The following is a 12,302-nucleotide window of genomic DNA, read 5'->3' on the forward strand; positions in this document are numbered from 1 at the left end:
GAGTATAGAGCTAAGGTAGAGAGGGTTAGCACATGCAGAAGCTAGATAATGAGGTGAACAAAGTCCATTGGTGATGTACATTGCATACGTCTAGTACGCCCTGCCCGAGGATCGGAGATAGACATACACACTAAAGCAAATATAATTCAACAGGTAGCAAAACACCGATGCCTTCCAAAAATGGCATGCTGAGAGCTTGGAGGTCGTAAAAGGGGGGTGTGCAAATCATAATATTGGCTCAAAACGGGGGAAAGCAGGCATTGGGAGGGAAATCACGACAAAAGCAAATGACCCGGCCCATAAGCATGGTGCAAATGCGCAGGATAGGACGTGATCGCAGATCCTCACTATCTCTTCTGCGCATTCCAAATATACAGAACCGGATACTAATATCCGGAGTCGAGGCGTAATAGAAACAACAGTGTGATCAGTCAAGGGCACGACGGAGGTCGCTCCATTTCTGGCGGAGATTCTCATGGTTCTCGGAAATCTGTTAAAGTTCGTCAGTCTCGGCATCTCACGCTGAGTATTGAAGGGGATATCTTACCTCTGCCCACTTCATTTTCGTGGCAACCAGCTCCTTCTCCATGTCCGACATTGATTCTTCCATCGCACGGTTCTCGTTTTGCACCTCGATGTTCCGTTTCATGATCCGTTCCATTTCTAGGCGAAGCTTCTCCTCGACTTCGGCCGGCTGCTTGTCGACCACGTTCTTGAGTTCGCTCACCTGGAGTTCCAGCGCCTCTTTGATGTCACGTAGCTCCTCATTCTCGACCTTGACGTGAACCAACTCGGAGGCCAATTGCACATGCTCCTTGTCTGATGCTTCGGCACGTTCCTCGAGAAGTCGGACACGTGCACCCTGCGTGCTCACCGTGTGCCGCAAGTGCTCCAGCTCGACTTCACGCTCTTTCTCGGTTCGAGTCTTTTCCTCCCATTCGGCGGTGTACGCGGCAAGCATCTCAGAGGTGAGGGGAATGGCACAGGCGTCCTGCACCATGATGTCGGATCGGTAGATCTCCTTATCAGAGGCACCGGAGCTTCCAAAGAAGCCTGACTCCAGGATCGACGAGGTGGATGGCTGCTTGTCGATGTAGGCGTCGAACAAACGCTCTTTCAAGAAAGTAGTGAGCACACTCATGTCTTTCATTTCAAGCAGCGCGTCTGCATTTCGTCGCATGATCGCAACGCCGAATTTGAGGATAGTAGTCTCCAGTCCCTCTTCGAAGATCAGGTCGTAGATGCGAAGCACCAGTTGTAGCGGGAAACGGTAGGCAAACAGTGTCAAGAACCACTGGGTGGCGTAGAGCTGAGGAGGAACTCCACGGCGCCGGAGATGGCAGTAGAGAGCGGGTTCTAGGTCTTCTAGAAGTCGCTCAAATTGGTATAGACTACGGTGAAGCCCGGGCATATCCTGAATGAACATATCTCGTAGAGAGTACTTGTTCATCAGCTTGACCATCATGGCGAAAGCATCGACTTCGTCCATCTGTGTAAAACGTTAGCTACTGAGACCGATCAGCTTGATTAAGGGTATACTCGCATTGAACAGCAATGGCATAGCAATAAAGTTCATGCCTTGCGCGTATCCAACTCCTGTGTCATACAAGGCATATGCTTTGCACAGCCCAAAGAGACCTTCTTGGCTGCCCTGGGAAACAAAGTATTTCGCGTAGCTAGTGCGAGCGCCCAGGTCTCGCCGGATGACCTTCTCCAACTTTTGCAGCGCAACGGCGTCTGTCTTTGCTTTCTTCAGACGCTCGGCCTCATTTGAGGCATTTTCCTTGGACAACTTATCTGTGTCTCCTTCGTAAGATGGACTAGGGGCAGCACTGCTAGACCGTGATACGGAACCCGAGTGGTGGGAGCGGACTGAAGAGCGCGACGACGTGCTTTCAGTGCCATTTATTGTTCGTCCATCTTTGTCTTGTGCTGTGCCACGCGCCACGAGTTCTCGATAGATGTCCTCCATCTCAGCAGTCTGGCAATCCGCCAAGATTTGCCAAATCACACCTCGGATCGTCTGAGGAATACCTCGTTTGATGGCAGCATTCAGTTCCTCTGAGCTCGCCAAGGCCTGGGGTCCATTGTTCACCAGGTGCTGCCACATCTCCCAATCCACCGGGATTGAAGCATCAGCCACAGAACTCGTTCTCCCGGGAGCGACAATCGTCGAAGGTGAAATGCCTCCTGATGCTGCCAAGATGCCCTCCTCTCCTTCCTCCGGGATTATTGGGGGGGCTAGCTCCAGATTGGCTGATGCTGGCCTGGCCCGATCGCACACTCGTCTGATCGACCTCTGGCGCATGGCTTTCCTCGCGTAGACGCAGCATTTTGAACTGATCCTTCAAGCTATTGCGTCTCGGCTTCTTTGAGCCGACGCTCGAGACGTCATCGCCATCACGAGCAATCTGGTCTAGATTGCTGCCGAGGGTTGACACGGAGGTGGCAGTGTTGCGTCGGCTGGCAGAGTGGGGTGGGGATTTTATGTCCTTCGCAGTGGCCGAGGTTGAGCTTCGAGAGAACCACGCAAAGGGGCCACTGGACTTTCTAGGAGGGGCTGGCTGGGGAACAGGTGGATTCTTGTTCACTGGAGGAGCCGCCCATGGGACTGAGGGCAGACCACCCGACAGACCCATCAGCCCTGCGCTTGCCGGAGGGGTGGGATCGTCCTTGGGAGGTAACGGAGGCGGTTCTGGCTTGTCCCCTGTGCCCTGTGGCTTGTCCATCGACTCGTCTTCCTTGCTGTTCATCAGGTTCACCTCGTCGAGTGAGGATGATGTTGATAAACGGTGGGATGTGAGTAGAGGTGACTTCTGGAGTGGACTCTGATCGTGGTCTTCTTCGTTCTTCTCTACTTCTGTCTGCGTAACCTCGGACCCTTGCTCCGGCTTGTCACCCTGGGTGGGCTCATCGGTCGCGGCGTTCACCTCGTCGTTGGTGTCATAGTTATTTTCATCGTCGGTATCCGTGCCTTCATCCTGCTTCTTCCCCTTTCTCTTGTTCTTCTTATTTTTCTTGTTATTCTGTCCATCTTGCCCCTCGCCATCCTTGTCCTGCTCATCGACGGTCTCTGTCTTCTTCTCGTCCTGCGATTCAGAAGGGAACGGAGGTTTCTCCGTCGATTCCGGAGACATAAGTGAGCCAATTGGAGGACTGTCGGTCAACGATCGGGTGGAAGTGGACTTCGGGATGGCGACGTTGAGGTTGTTGTTCTCCTGGATTTCGGGTGTTTCAAGGGCGTCGTCAAAAGACTCCTATTCAGACGGCGATAAGCTCATGTCAAGGCAAACTGGTCTGGAAAGATAGATCCGAGTCTTAACCACTTACCCCTTCGTATTCAGGACTGTGTTTAGGAATAGACATGTCGGCCATAGCTGTTTCGATGACCTCACAACAATCAGAAGATCAAACACTCCATAGGATCGCAAGAAAGCAAAGGCTCAAAAGAGCTAAAGGACAAGAATTGCAAGGGAGTGGAATCCGCGAAAAAAGGGAAAAAAGATGGAATGAGGAAGGAATTGAAGGGATTTGACGAGTTCCAAGTCGAATGGCCAGGTACACTCGCCGCTGATTGGCCCCAGAGGGCGGAACGGACAGGTCGGGGACGTTGGGAATGCATTTGCATATTCTACGATATGTATGTTCTATATGTGCAGGGGATTATAATTAGCCGATCTTGATGCATCTATATACTATGTTTACTCCGTAGTATGTTTTAATAAAAAAATAAGAATGTCTTAACTTGGTATTCTGGTTTCTCTAGGAATTCAATGTCTCATGGTGGCACTATATATAGTGAGCAAAGGGGTAAACAAATAGTCCAACTGATATGCGCAGATAGGTATGGAACTATTGATTTTTCACAAAGTCTTCTCAAAATCAAGCCATCTTTCTCGTCGCAATGGATCCAGCTTCTTCAATTCTGAGAGCCAGCTCAGAATCTGGTCCCGATCCTTAGAAGACAGGCTGCCTTCCACCTTGGATGCGAGAAGGGTGCACTCAATTAATGCCTGGTAGATGTATTTGCAGTCTTCAGCCCCATCCAGCATCTCCTGGACCTCTTCAATCTCATTTCTAATGTACTCCAGCCGGTCGGATGAGCTCAAATTGGGAGCTAGAGTTCGGCCGGCCATTGACGGGTCAAATACACTCATCAAATTTTGGTGATAGAACCAAAGTGACTGATCATAAGGATCAATAAATGCTTGATGAATGAGAGATAGTTCTAAAGAAAAATACCCCAAATTAGCATAAGTCAGACTCCGATGAGACAGGCTAGACCAACCGTCATCCAACATTCTTTTCCGATCGTCATCGCTGGCAGATTGCTCATCCAAAAGAGATTGGATAAGCTTTGTCCGGTAATGCCACGCGGAGAAGTTGGAAAGATTAGCGCCAATCATCTTCTTGGCGTATTCAAATTCCTTCTGAGTCATGCTTGTTGCTTCTTCAGCAGTGCCAAGCTCCTTCAAGGTCTCGACCACGAAGCGTCGATAACCCCACCCGTGGAAATTCCGGCTATCAAGAGTCAACATCTTGCCTACAAGGGCAAGTTCTTGCTGCCAGATTTGCCGGGCCTCAGGAAGGGGTAGTAGACGGCGAGCTCCATCCAACAGCCACAAACGATAGTTCCAGATCCAGTAGCACTTAGGGAAGCTCCGGAGAAGGGGAATCAGGAAATGTAAATCATTTATGATTAACTCTGAGATTGAATGGGCAGCAGTCTCATCATCCGAATCCCCTGCCTGAGAGAATTGATACTGCAGTACCTGCCGGCGGTAGTTCCAGGCTGTGTAGTATTCTGGATTGCTAGACAGCAGCTCCGAGATCTTCTTCAATGTCTCGAGTGTGTACTCATGCTCAGCTACCTGCCATGTGTCAGGCTGTGTTTATACATGAGATTTATATGATGACCAACCTTTTTAGATACCAGACGCTCGAGATCCTTGTAATTTTCTATCTTCTGCAACTCTTGCTGTCGTGCCTCGGTGGACTTCTCAACTGGTTTGTACCGTGGCACACCATGCTATTGCAATCGTCAGCCCTGCAGCGGTACATCCATGGGGATTTAATCTCACACTGGGCATTTTCACTTTTTGTTTGACAATAAGAACCAAGTAAAATGAGTTACCTAGGTAGGTTGCTTTGTGTTGATCAGATGCCCGCCAGCTAGAATTATCTCATTGGTGCATGAGGCGGTGGGGTAACTTACGTAACCTCCCCGGTATCTGTATAGCTTCACGTGATTAGTACTCTTTCTACTTTGGGGACTTGTCTTTGCTTCATCGCCTTTCTCGTCTTGCCGCTATGCCTTCAAAGAAAGGCCTCCTTATACATTCCTTTTCTTAGCTCTAGGTCATTACTCATACACAGCTTATCGATCTGCATCCAAAAACAATGGTAGATATGCAACGTCACTCCTTCGAGGAAACCTCTATAGGAAGTCACAAGCATCCTTTGACTTTACACTCTCAATCCGAGTTTTCCAAGGGTAATGGGCCTGTGCAAATGACTGAATTTGCAACCATCAATTTGCCATTCTTTGAAACACCTACTTCTCAGTCATTGTCAAAGCCCAAGGCCCAACCTGTTCTGACATCCGTCCCTCGTTCCAAAGAAAATCGGGTGTCATCACCCAAAAGAGGTCGCAGCAGAGTAAGGAACAATGGGAATACAGCAGTAGCAAGAAGTTCCTTCCGAAGTCCCATGTCGCCTGATAGATTCATCCCAAAGCGAGACTTTGTGGAACCAACATCAACAACCTTTCGTGTGGCCAAGCATCCACAGCGCCTTTCGCCTCAGGAGAGACTATTTCGACGACTTCCTCCCGGAGATGATCCATTCCTACCCTCAATCCCGCGTATGACTTATGTTGCTACCAGACCCCTGCAGCCAACTCGACTCCAGCAGATCCCACATCAACGGCCTCGTCTAGTCACTGAAGGCAATATCACAGGCAACAACGCTGCACACGAATCTTTGAGACGGATCAGCTCTGGTGCAGTTTGGAACGTGGGTGGGCCTTCTGCAGTCCTCGGTGGTTCCCTTGTTGAAGCTCCTAATGACACGCCGATCACGTCGACCAATGGATCATCAACTGCCCCAAATTTCGTGGCTCGATTCTTGCCCAAGAAACCCAAATACAGTGAACAAGAAATCCATGAGTCAAGGCTTGCACTTGCTTTGGGGATTGACCCAACGACTAGACAGCTTGGTACTACCTGTTTGCGGTATCTGGATGCTCCCCCAATCAAGCATCTCCAGACTTTGAGCGCCTTTCTCCATATAATTGGAAGGACAATGCTTGGAAGAAAGTTGAAAAGGAGCGTTGTAAGTGCAACTATAATTTGTAACAGCCACTCCCTGAGCCCACCTTTGGAATAAATTTACCATTTATAGATACAATATATATGATATTTTAATCCAACTTTTGGAAATTGTGAGACTGGCGGTATCCACAGCCTTCTCCGGGGCATCAACTGACTCGATTGATTCCTAGGGCGCGCATCTCCTGCCAAAAAAGAGATTGTTCCACCCAAGCCTTTTCGAATCCTTGATGCCCCCTTCCTTCGGGACGATTTTTACTGCAGCACTCTTGCATACTCAACAACTTCTGGGATACTGGCTGTGGGCCTGGGCCATCAAGTATATCTCTGGTCTGAAGGCCATGGAGTGGATTATCCCCCCTTTCCAGATCTACACCCCTCAAATTATGTGACCTCCCTCTCGTTTTCTTCTGAGGATGGCGAGCGAAGCATCCTTGCAGTGGCCCGGCGATCTGGTCAGCTGTCTCTATGGAGCACATTCGAGAAGCAAGCCCGGTTTGAGATCAGTCATCCCAGTACCCTTACATGCGTGGCATTTAAACCGAAAACATCACGGCGACTTTCAGAACGGTTCATGCATGTGTTAGTCAACGTGGAAGAGATTGTTGTCGGTGATGACTTTGGGAATATTTGGTACTATTCGGTCGAGTGGTCTGACCAAGAAGACCAAGCTAAGTGGAAATGGAACGGGTCCATGACGCTTCTTGCCAAGATCTGTGCACACACTCAACAAATCTGTGGGCTGGCTTGGTCACCCGATGACAAGTACCTTGCCACGGGCGGTAATGACAACGCCTGCCTTCTCTTTAAACTTACCGAGATTGTTCCACGGCAGCATTTGAAGTATACGGTCCCGCCCACTACGCCCCCAGATTCCCCTAGCAGCTTCAGTCTCGGTGTATTTCCATACCTTGCACTGGGCACCGCAAGAAGACGATTGTCTCTTAAACGACCTGCTCTCCCATCATGGCTTGCTGCTCCGACTAAGCCTCCGGCCACAGCCGCGCTTTTAAACCATGCAGGCACTCTAATTTCAGGTGGTGGGCGAACGATTCTAGTCCCATACGGCCGTCAGAAGCATCGTCTGATGCACTCCGCTGCGGTCAAAGCAATTGCATTTGCGCCATGGCAGTCATCCCTGCTTGCGACGGGGGGAGGTACCAACGACAGAGCTATACACTTTTATCATACCCGGAGCGGAGCCTGTCTCGCAACCATCAATGTCTTTGCGCAGGTGACCAGTCTTATATGGAGCGAAACTCGACGTGAGATTGCTGCTACTTTCGGTTATGCACAGCCCGATCACCCATTCCGAATCGCTGTATTTGCCTGGCCCAGCTGCGCACAGGTGGCCGTCGTTCCCTGGGGGCCCTATGGAACCACCTGGGACGGCCCCGACACTCGAGTCAGCAACTTCGACTGCGGAAGGGCACTATGGGCAGTACGATATCCAGGGAAAGTCCCTCGTTGCCCGGGTGTATACTCTAATACATCGGACAGTCAGTCATCGTCACCCTCGTCAAGCCGGAGTCGGCCTACAGAGCGAGGAGCCCCGACCCAGGCTTGCAAGGTCAGCAGTCGCAAGGTCGGTGCTCGGATGGTCGCTCCCAAGGAGAAAGAAGGCGGAATGTGGTGCGCACGAACAAAGGAGGAGGGATGCATTATTGTCGCGTCTAGTGATCAAACCGTGAAGTTCCATGAAGTCTGGACTGGAAGAAGGACAAATACTACCTCTGCTTGTGGACTTTTCGGCGGAAGCGACATTCTCGAGGGCCTGGAAGGAATTGAGAAAACTGGTGATGAAGTCATTCGTTAGTACTCTTTGTCTTCTTGGGTCTGGGTACTAGGTACTCTCACTATCATTAAAGGCCTATATTTTTATTAGTTCAGTACTAAAAAGAGGGAACTTGGGTAAGTTTTATCATTCTTTGTTCTGAGGAATCGAATTCTTGGGTTCTTGTTTTCTATATTACAATCGAGCATCTTCAGTGTCTGAAATCAGTCCATATCCAAAGCACACTAAGGCTGTGGGATTGGACTGTGTATGGGAGCTCCGGTGTAGATTCTTGACTGGGCTCATGGCTAGATGTGATATCTACTGTCGAATGGAAGGGAAGGTCAACATTCAATATAACACCACACATAACAAATATCATATACTGAGTAAAAACCCTCCAATCAACCCTAAAATCTCACATTCCAAGTAATATTATGCAATCAAATACATTGACCTCTGCATTAGTCCCAGCCTATTACAGGAACTATACTCCGTATAGGCTTATAGAACGCCGATCCCACTCCACCTTTCTTCAGCTACCCAAAACATATCTCAGCTCTTCGATCTTTCATTATTGTATCTTCTTTCCTCTTAATTACCTCTCCATCACACAATCCACCTCCAATTCCCTCGAAATGCGCCCTCGAAACCTCATCCAATTCATCCTCCCATCCACAATCCTCGCTGAATCCCCCGATACCTCCCTCGGCTCCACCCTTAATGTGACCGTCATCGGCGCGCGCCACAATCGCTCCACCTTAGAGTGCTGGGCTCTCCAGCCGGGATTCAAAACTTCCGATCAACCCGGGCAGATCGGGACCGCTACGCTGGATCTAGGGAGTACCGGTGGGAACGCGTCGTATACGGTGTTGACAGCTGGATTTGATGGCGGTAGACATAATGCACCTGCTTTGCAGTAAGTGGTTCTTCTCCTTTTTTTTTTCTTTTTTAAACATGTCTTTTGCTATTTCAGAGTCATTGGTTCTGAATGAGTCGTTCTTTATACATGTTTTCAGGGGGTTTGTTTTTTATAGTCCACACTTCTTGGCTAATTCCACACTTACAGGTGGGTGGTCTTCCTCTCCGGCTTAGCGCATATCACGCTTCCTAACTCGACAACCGAGGCTTGGATTCAAGGTGGCAAGAATGGGGCCATTCTGGCTCTCGACACGGCTGATGTCAGTGCATTGGGTCACTTCACTGCCTATCCCTCACAGGATCGGACGACATCCGTGCTGATCCCCCTCGGCGAGAAAGGGGTGCCGGGTCATCGGGTCCTACATAACGGTCCCTGTCAGGGGGAGGAGTTGCTCATATAAATCTTTAGCTATGCATAAAAAGTGGTCTGTAGGATTTATGCGTTTTATCGTCTTGATATACATCTAAAAATAACATCCAAACAGCACATCCGGATTTGCACGGTAGCTACGGAAGGAGAGATATCAAGACACCAAGGTAGGATTCAATAGACATTGATAGAGACGCAGAGGCGCTCGGTAGAGGCACAAGATATCGAAAGCAAAAGATAAAACAAAGAAAAATGAAATGCAGACCCGGTCGGATGCATCGAAAAATAAGATATGTTCTTTTATAGACCGTTACCCCCTTCTCCCATCTCTAATTCGTACAACTTCAAAGAGACACGCTTATTTTCTGCCGCCCTTGCTCTTCTTTCCGACAGAAGCAGAAGACTTGCTCTTCTTTGATGGCGGGGGCTGCTGCTCAGCAGCATCGTCAGACTCATCATCTTCCGTATCGGCAATGAAGTCAACCATGGAGCCATCGCTATCCTCATCCTCATCCTCATCCTCGTTCTCCTCGAGCGATTCCTCGGCATCGGAAGAACCGACAGACTCAGCAGCCTCAATGTCCAAAATAGGCTCTTCGTCATCATCCTCATCGTCGCTTCCATCATCCTCGTCATCTTCAGACTCATCAACGCCGTTCATCATTGACTCATCCTCATCGTACGCCTGGTCGCGTATTGACTTCCGCGGCGTCTTAGCCTCGGTCTCACTGTCCTCGAGATCTTCCTGGCCTTCGACGTAGATAACATTATCCTCGTCCTCGCTGTCCATACCCTCATCTCCGCCACGAATAGATTGCCGCAGTTCCAATTGGGCATCGAGCATGTCAAGCTTGCCCTTGAGGAGCAGGAGGGATGGCAGGCTGGCAGAGCGCTGGTCCATGACCTTGTAGAGGGAAGTCATGCGTTTCAAGAGATCGGGGTGGCCAGCCAGGGCGCCACCGTGAGCAACGCAGGTCCACTGTACCCAGACGAGAAGGTGGCCATAGCGACCAGGCCGGGAAGCGAGGCGCTCAGCAAGTTTTTGAAGCAGAGTCGCGGCCAGAGAGGAGTCGAGACGCTGAATGGTAGTGCGGATAATGGCTGTGTCACCGGTGTGGAAACAAGACTCGAGCATGCTGTTATCGTTGGTCTTGAGCGACTGTGTGAGGACAGTAGCAAGTGAGACACCGGTGGGAATCTGTTGCACTGCGGCCTGGGGTTTGCCGGGAACCAATGCGCCCAGGAGGACGTCGTCATCAAGCTCGGCCTCGACGTCGACTTCCTGGCCTGCGTTAGCGCGGAGGAGTTCTCCAAATGATGGCTCTGCGCCCTCTTCTTCTTCCTCTTCCTCCTCGGAATCGGATGCGTTCTGCATCTCAACGTCCTCAGTCGCTGCAACTTGCTTGGTGGGCTTTGTCTTCTTCTCGGTGGAAACCTTGGACTTCTTGTTGTCCTCGTCATCGGAGTCCTCCTCGCTACCAGAGTCGGATGCGTCTTGTCGTGAGTCCTCCATCTCTACATCATTATCGACCAGGTTTCCCTGTTCGACGTTCATGCGAGACTCGTCAACGCGAGTCTCGCCTGAGCTCTTAACTCCATTCGTTGTGACGGAAGAAAGTGCTGAGCCGGACTTGGTCTTCACCACAGTCTTGATTCCGGTGAAAGAAAGCTCATCGGTGTTCTCATCGATGAACTTAACACGCTCAAATACAGGAATCACACCACCCTCGGTGTATGCAACCACGAGAGTAGGGCCCTGGAATGAGATGGCCGCGACGGGAACGCAGGCGTTCGAGGAGTCGGTGTTGGTGATTTTGAGAGTTGCATTTGCTTTCTGGGTCATCTGTTTCCGGCTAGCCTTGGCACTGGCGGAGGGCGCACTTTGGGGCTGAACAAATGGCTTCGTGAAGAGTTCGATGCTGCCATCTGCGGTGACTGCAGCAAGAACTTGCTTCTCTGGGGCGGCAACACCATCAGTTTGCAGGGTAATGGACGAGACCTCCTGGTCGGCGACAAGGTTGCGAACAAGCTTCTGGGTGGTGGCATCAAAGACGTTGACAAAGCGGTCACCATCGGATGCAAGGAATGCACCCACTCCAGCAGACTCGGAAGAGGACGAAATGACGGTGTGGATAGGGTTGCGCATGGCAGGGAACTGAACCGGCTCATCGGCCTTCTCGGTATCTATTAAGTACGGGGTCTGGGAAGCGCAGATAAGAGGAGGGTTCGAGGGAACGGGGCGGGAGAGAGCAGTGAAGACTGAGGATGCGGGGAGGTGGATTGTCCTATAGGTATATTATTAGTTAAGAGCTCGGTGTAGCCCAGCAAATATCAACACTTACTTGGTGCTTTGTCCGGTGCGCAGGTCCCACTGGACAAGCTTATTGTCACCACCGATACTCCAAGCCTCCTGGGCGGGCCGATCGGCCGTGAACTTGAAGTCCTTGATACCCTTGTCGTGTGCGCCGGTCAAGGTGCCAACCACCTTATCTTCGTATGGAGAGTACATGCGGATATCCGATGTGTTTGTGCCGAATGCAACCACGATATCGCCCTGGTCCAGGCCATCAACAGCCCCATTGACATCGGAGCCGCGCTTGCGCTTCTTTTTCGACTGGTCACGGCCCTTGCCCGAGCCACCGTAGTATCCCCAGTCCAAGGAGGTCACCGTTTCCTTCGGCCCCAGAGCATGCTCACACTGGAGGCGTCCTGTCTGTGTGTCGTGAATGCGAATGTGCTGGCCATCGAGGCCTTGGATAACGGACGCAAACAGGGCCAATTGGTACTCTGACGGGGAGAATGCAGCGCGCAGGATGGACGATTTGCTGCCCGCATATGTCATGCCCGACGCCGGCGATGCGGCGGCCGAGGCGACCTTGGTGGATGGGCGAGTCGTCTTCTTTCCCAT

The 12,302-nt window shown here is 50.7% G+C and overlaps 5 protein-coding genes across 5 annotated transcripts; 2 read left to right on the forward strand and 3 right to left on the reverse strand.

Moving 5' to 3' along the window:
• Positions 1-211: 211 nt before the first annotated feature.
• Positions 212-3,515, reverse strand: N7487_011439 (putative GTPase activating protein (Gyp5)). The gene is made up of 5 exons (XM_056879169.1): positions 3,331-3,515; positions 2,285-3,257; positions 1,540-2,241; positions 548-1,479; positions 212-490 (listed from the first exon to the last, which is right to left on the reverse strand). Exons 1-5 carry the CDS (start codon positions 3,373-3,375, stop codon positions 428-430), a joined length of 2,715 nt encoding a protein of 904 aa, XP_056724488.1. The 5' UTR covers positions 3,376-3,515; the 3' UTR covers positions 212-427.
• Positions 3,516-3,863: 348 nt separating this feature from the next.
• Positions 3,864-5,090, reverse strand: N7487_011440 (Rab geranylgeranyltransferase BET4; the record flags this gene model as incomplete). Its single annotated transcript, XM_056879170.1, has 4 exons — positions 3,864-4,228; positions 4,289-4,871; positions 4,922-5,029; positions 5,082-5,090. 4 exons carry the CDS (start codon positions 5,088-5,090, stop codon positions 3,864-3,866), a joined length of 1,065 nt encoding a protein of 354 aa, XP_056724489.1.
• Positions 5,091-5,400: 310 nt separating this feature from the next.
• On the forward strand, positions 5,401-8,145 carry N7487_011441 (uncharacterized protein; the record flags this gene model as incomplete). Its single annotated transcript, XM_056879171.1, has 3 exons — positions 5,401-6,217; positions 6,268-6,333; positions 6,503-8,145. 3 exons carry the CDS (start codon positions 5,401-5,403, stop codon positions 8,143-8,145), a joined length of 2,526 nt encoding a protein of 841 aa, XP_056724490.1.
• A 596-nt stretch (positions 8,146-8,741) lies between these two features.
• Positions 8,742-9,425, forward strand: N7487_011442 (uncharacterized protein; the record flags this gene model as incomplete). Its single annotated transcript, XM_056879172.1, has 2 exons — positions 8,742-9,022; positions 9,173-9,425. 2 exons carry the CDS (start codon positions 8,742-8,744, stop codon positions 9,423-9,425), a joined length of 534 nt encoding a protein of 177 aa, XP_056724491.1.
• A 327-nt stretch (positions 9,426-9,752) lies between these two features.
• On the reverse strand, positions 9,753-12,302 carry N7487_011443 (WD40 repeat domain-containing protein; the record flags this gene model as incomplete). The annotated part of the gene is made up of 2 exons (XM_056879173.1): positions 9,753-11,679; positions 11,737-12,302. The coding sequence occupies 2 exons, from the start codon at positions 12,300-12,302 to the stop codon at positions 9,753-9,755; spliced, it is 2,493 nt and encodes an 830-aa protein (XP_056724492.1).

The sequence above is a fragment of the Penicillium crustosum genome (assembly GCF_028827405.1).
Source record: "Penicillium crustosum strain IBT 35664 chromosome Unknown utg000005l_segment0_segment0, whole genome shotgun sequence".
Taxonomy (NCBI): Eukaryota; Fungi; Ascomycota; class Eurotiomycetes; order Eurotiales; family Aspergillaceae; genus Penicillium; species Penicillium crustosum.

Excerpts from the sequence above, each read along its gene's own strand:
- N7487_011439 (XM_056879169.1), bottom strand. The coding sequence starts at position 3,375 with ATGGCCGACATGTCTATTCCTAAACACAGTCCTGAATACGAAGGG. Across the intron at positions 2,242-2,284 it reads GCCAGAGGTCGATCAGACGA|CCCCCCCAATAATCCCGGAG; the intron begins GTGTGCGATCGG and ends ATCTGGAGCTAG. Across the intron at positions 1,480-1,539 it reads GCCATTGCTGTTCAATGCGA|TCGATGCTTTCGCCATGATG; the intron begins GTATACCCTTAA and ends AGATGGACGAAG.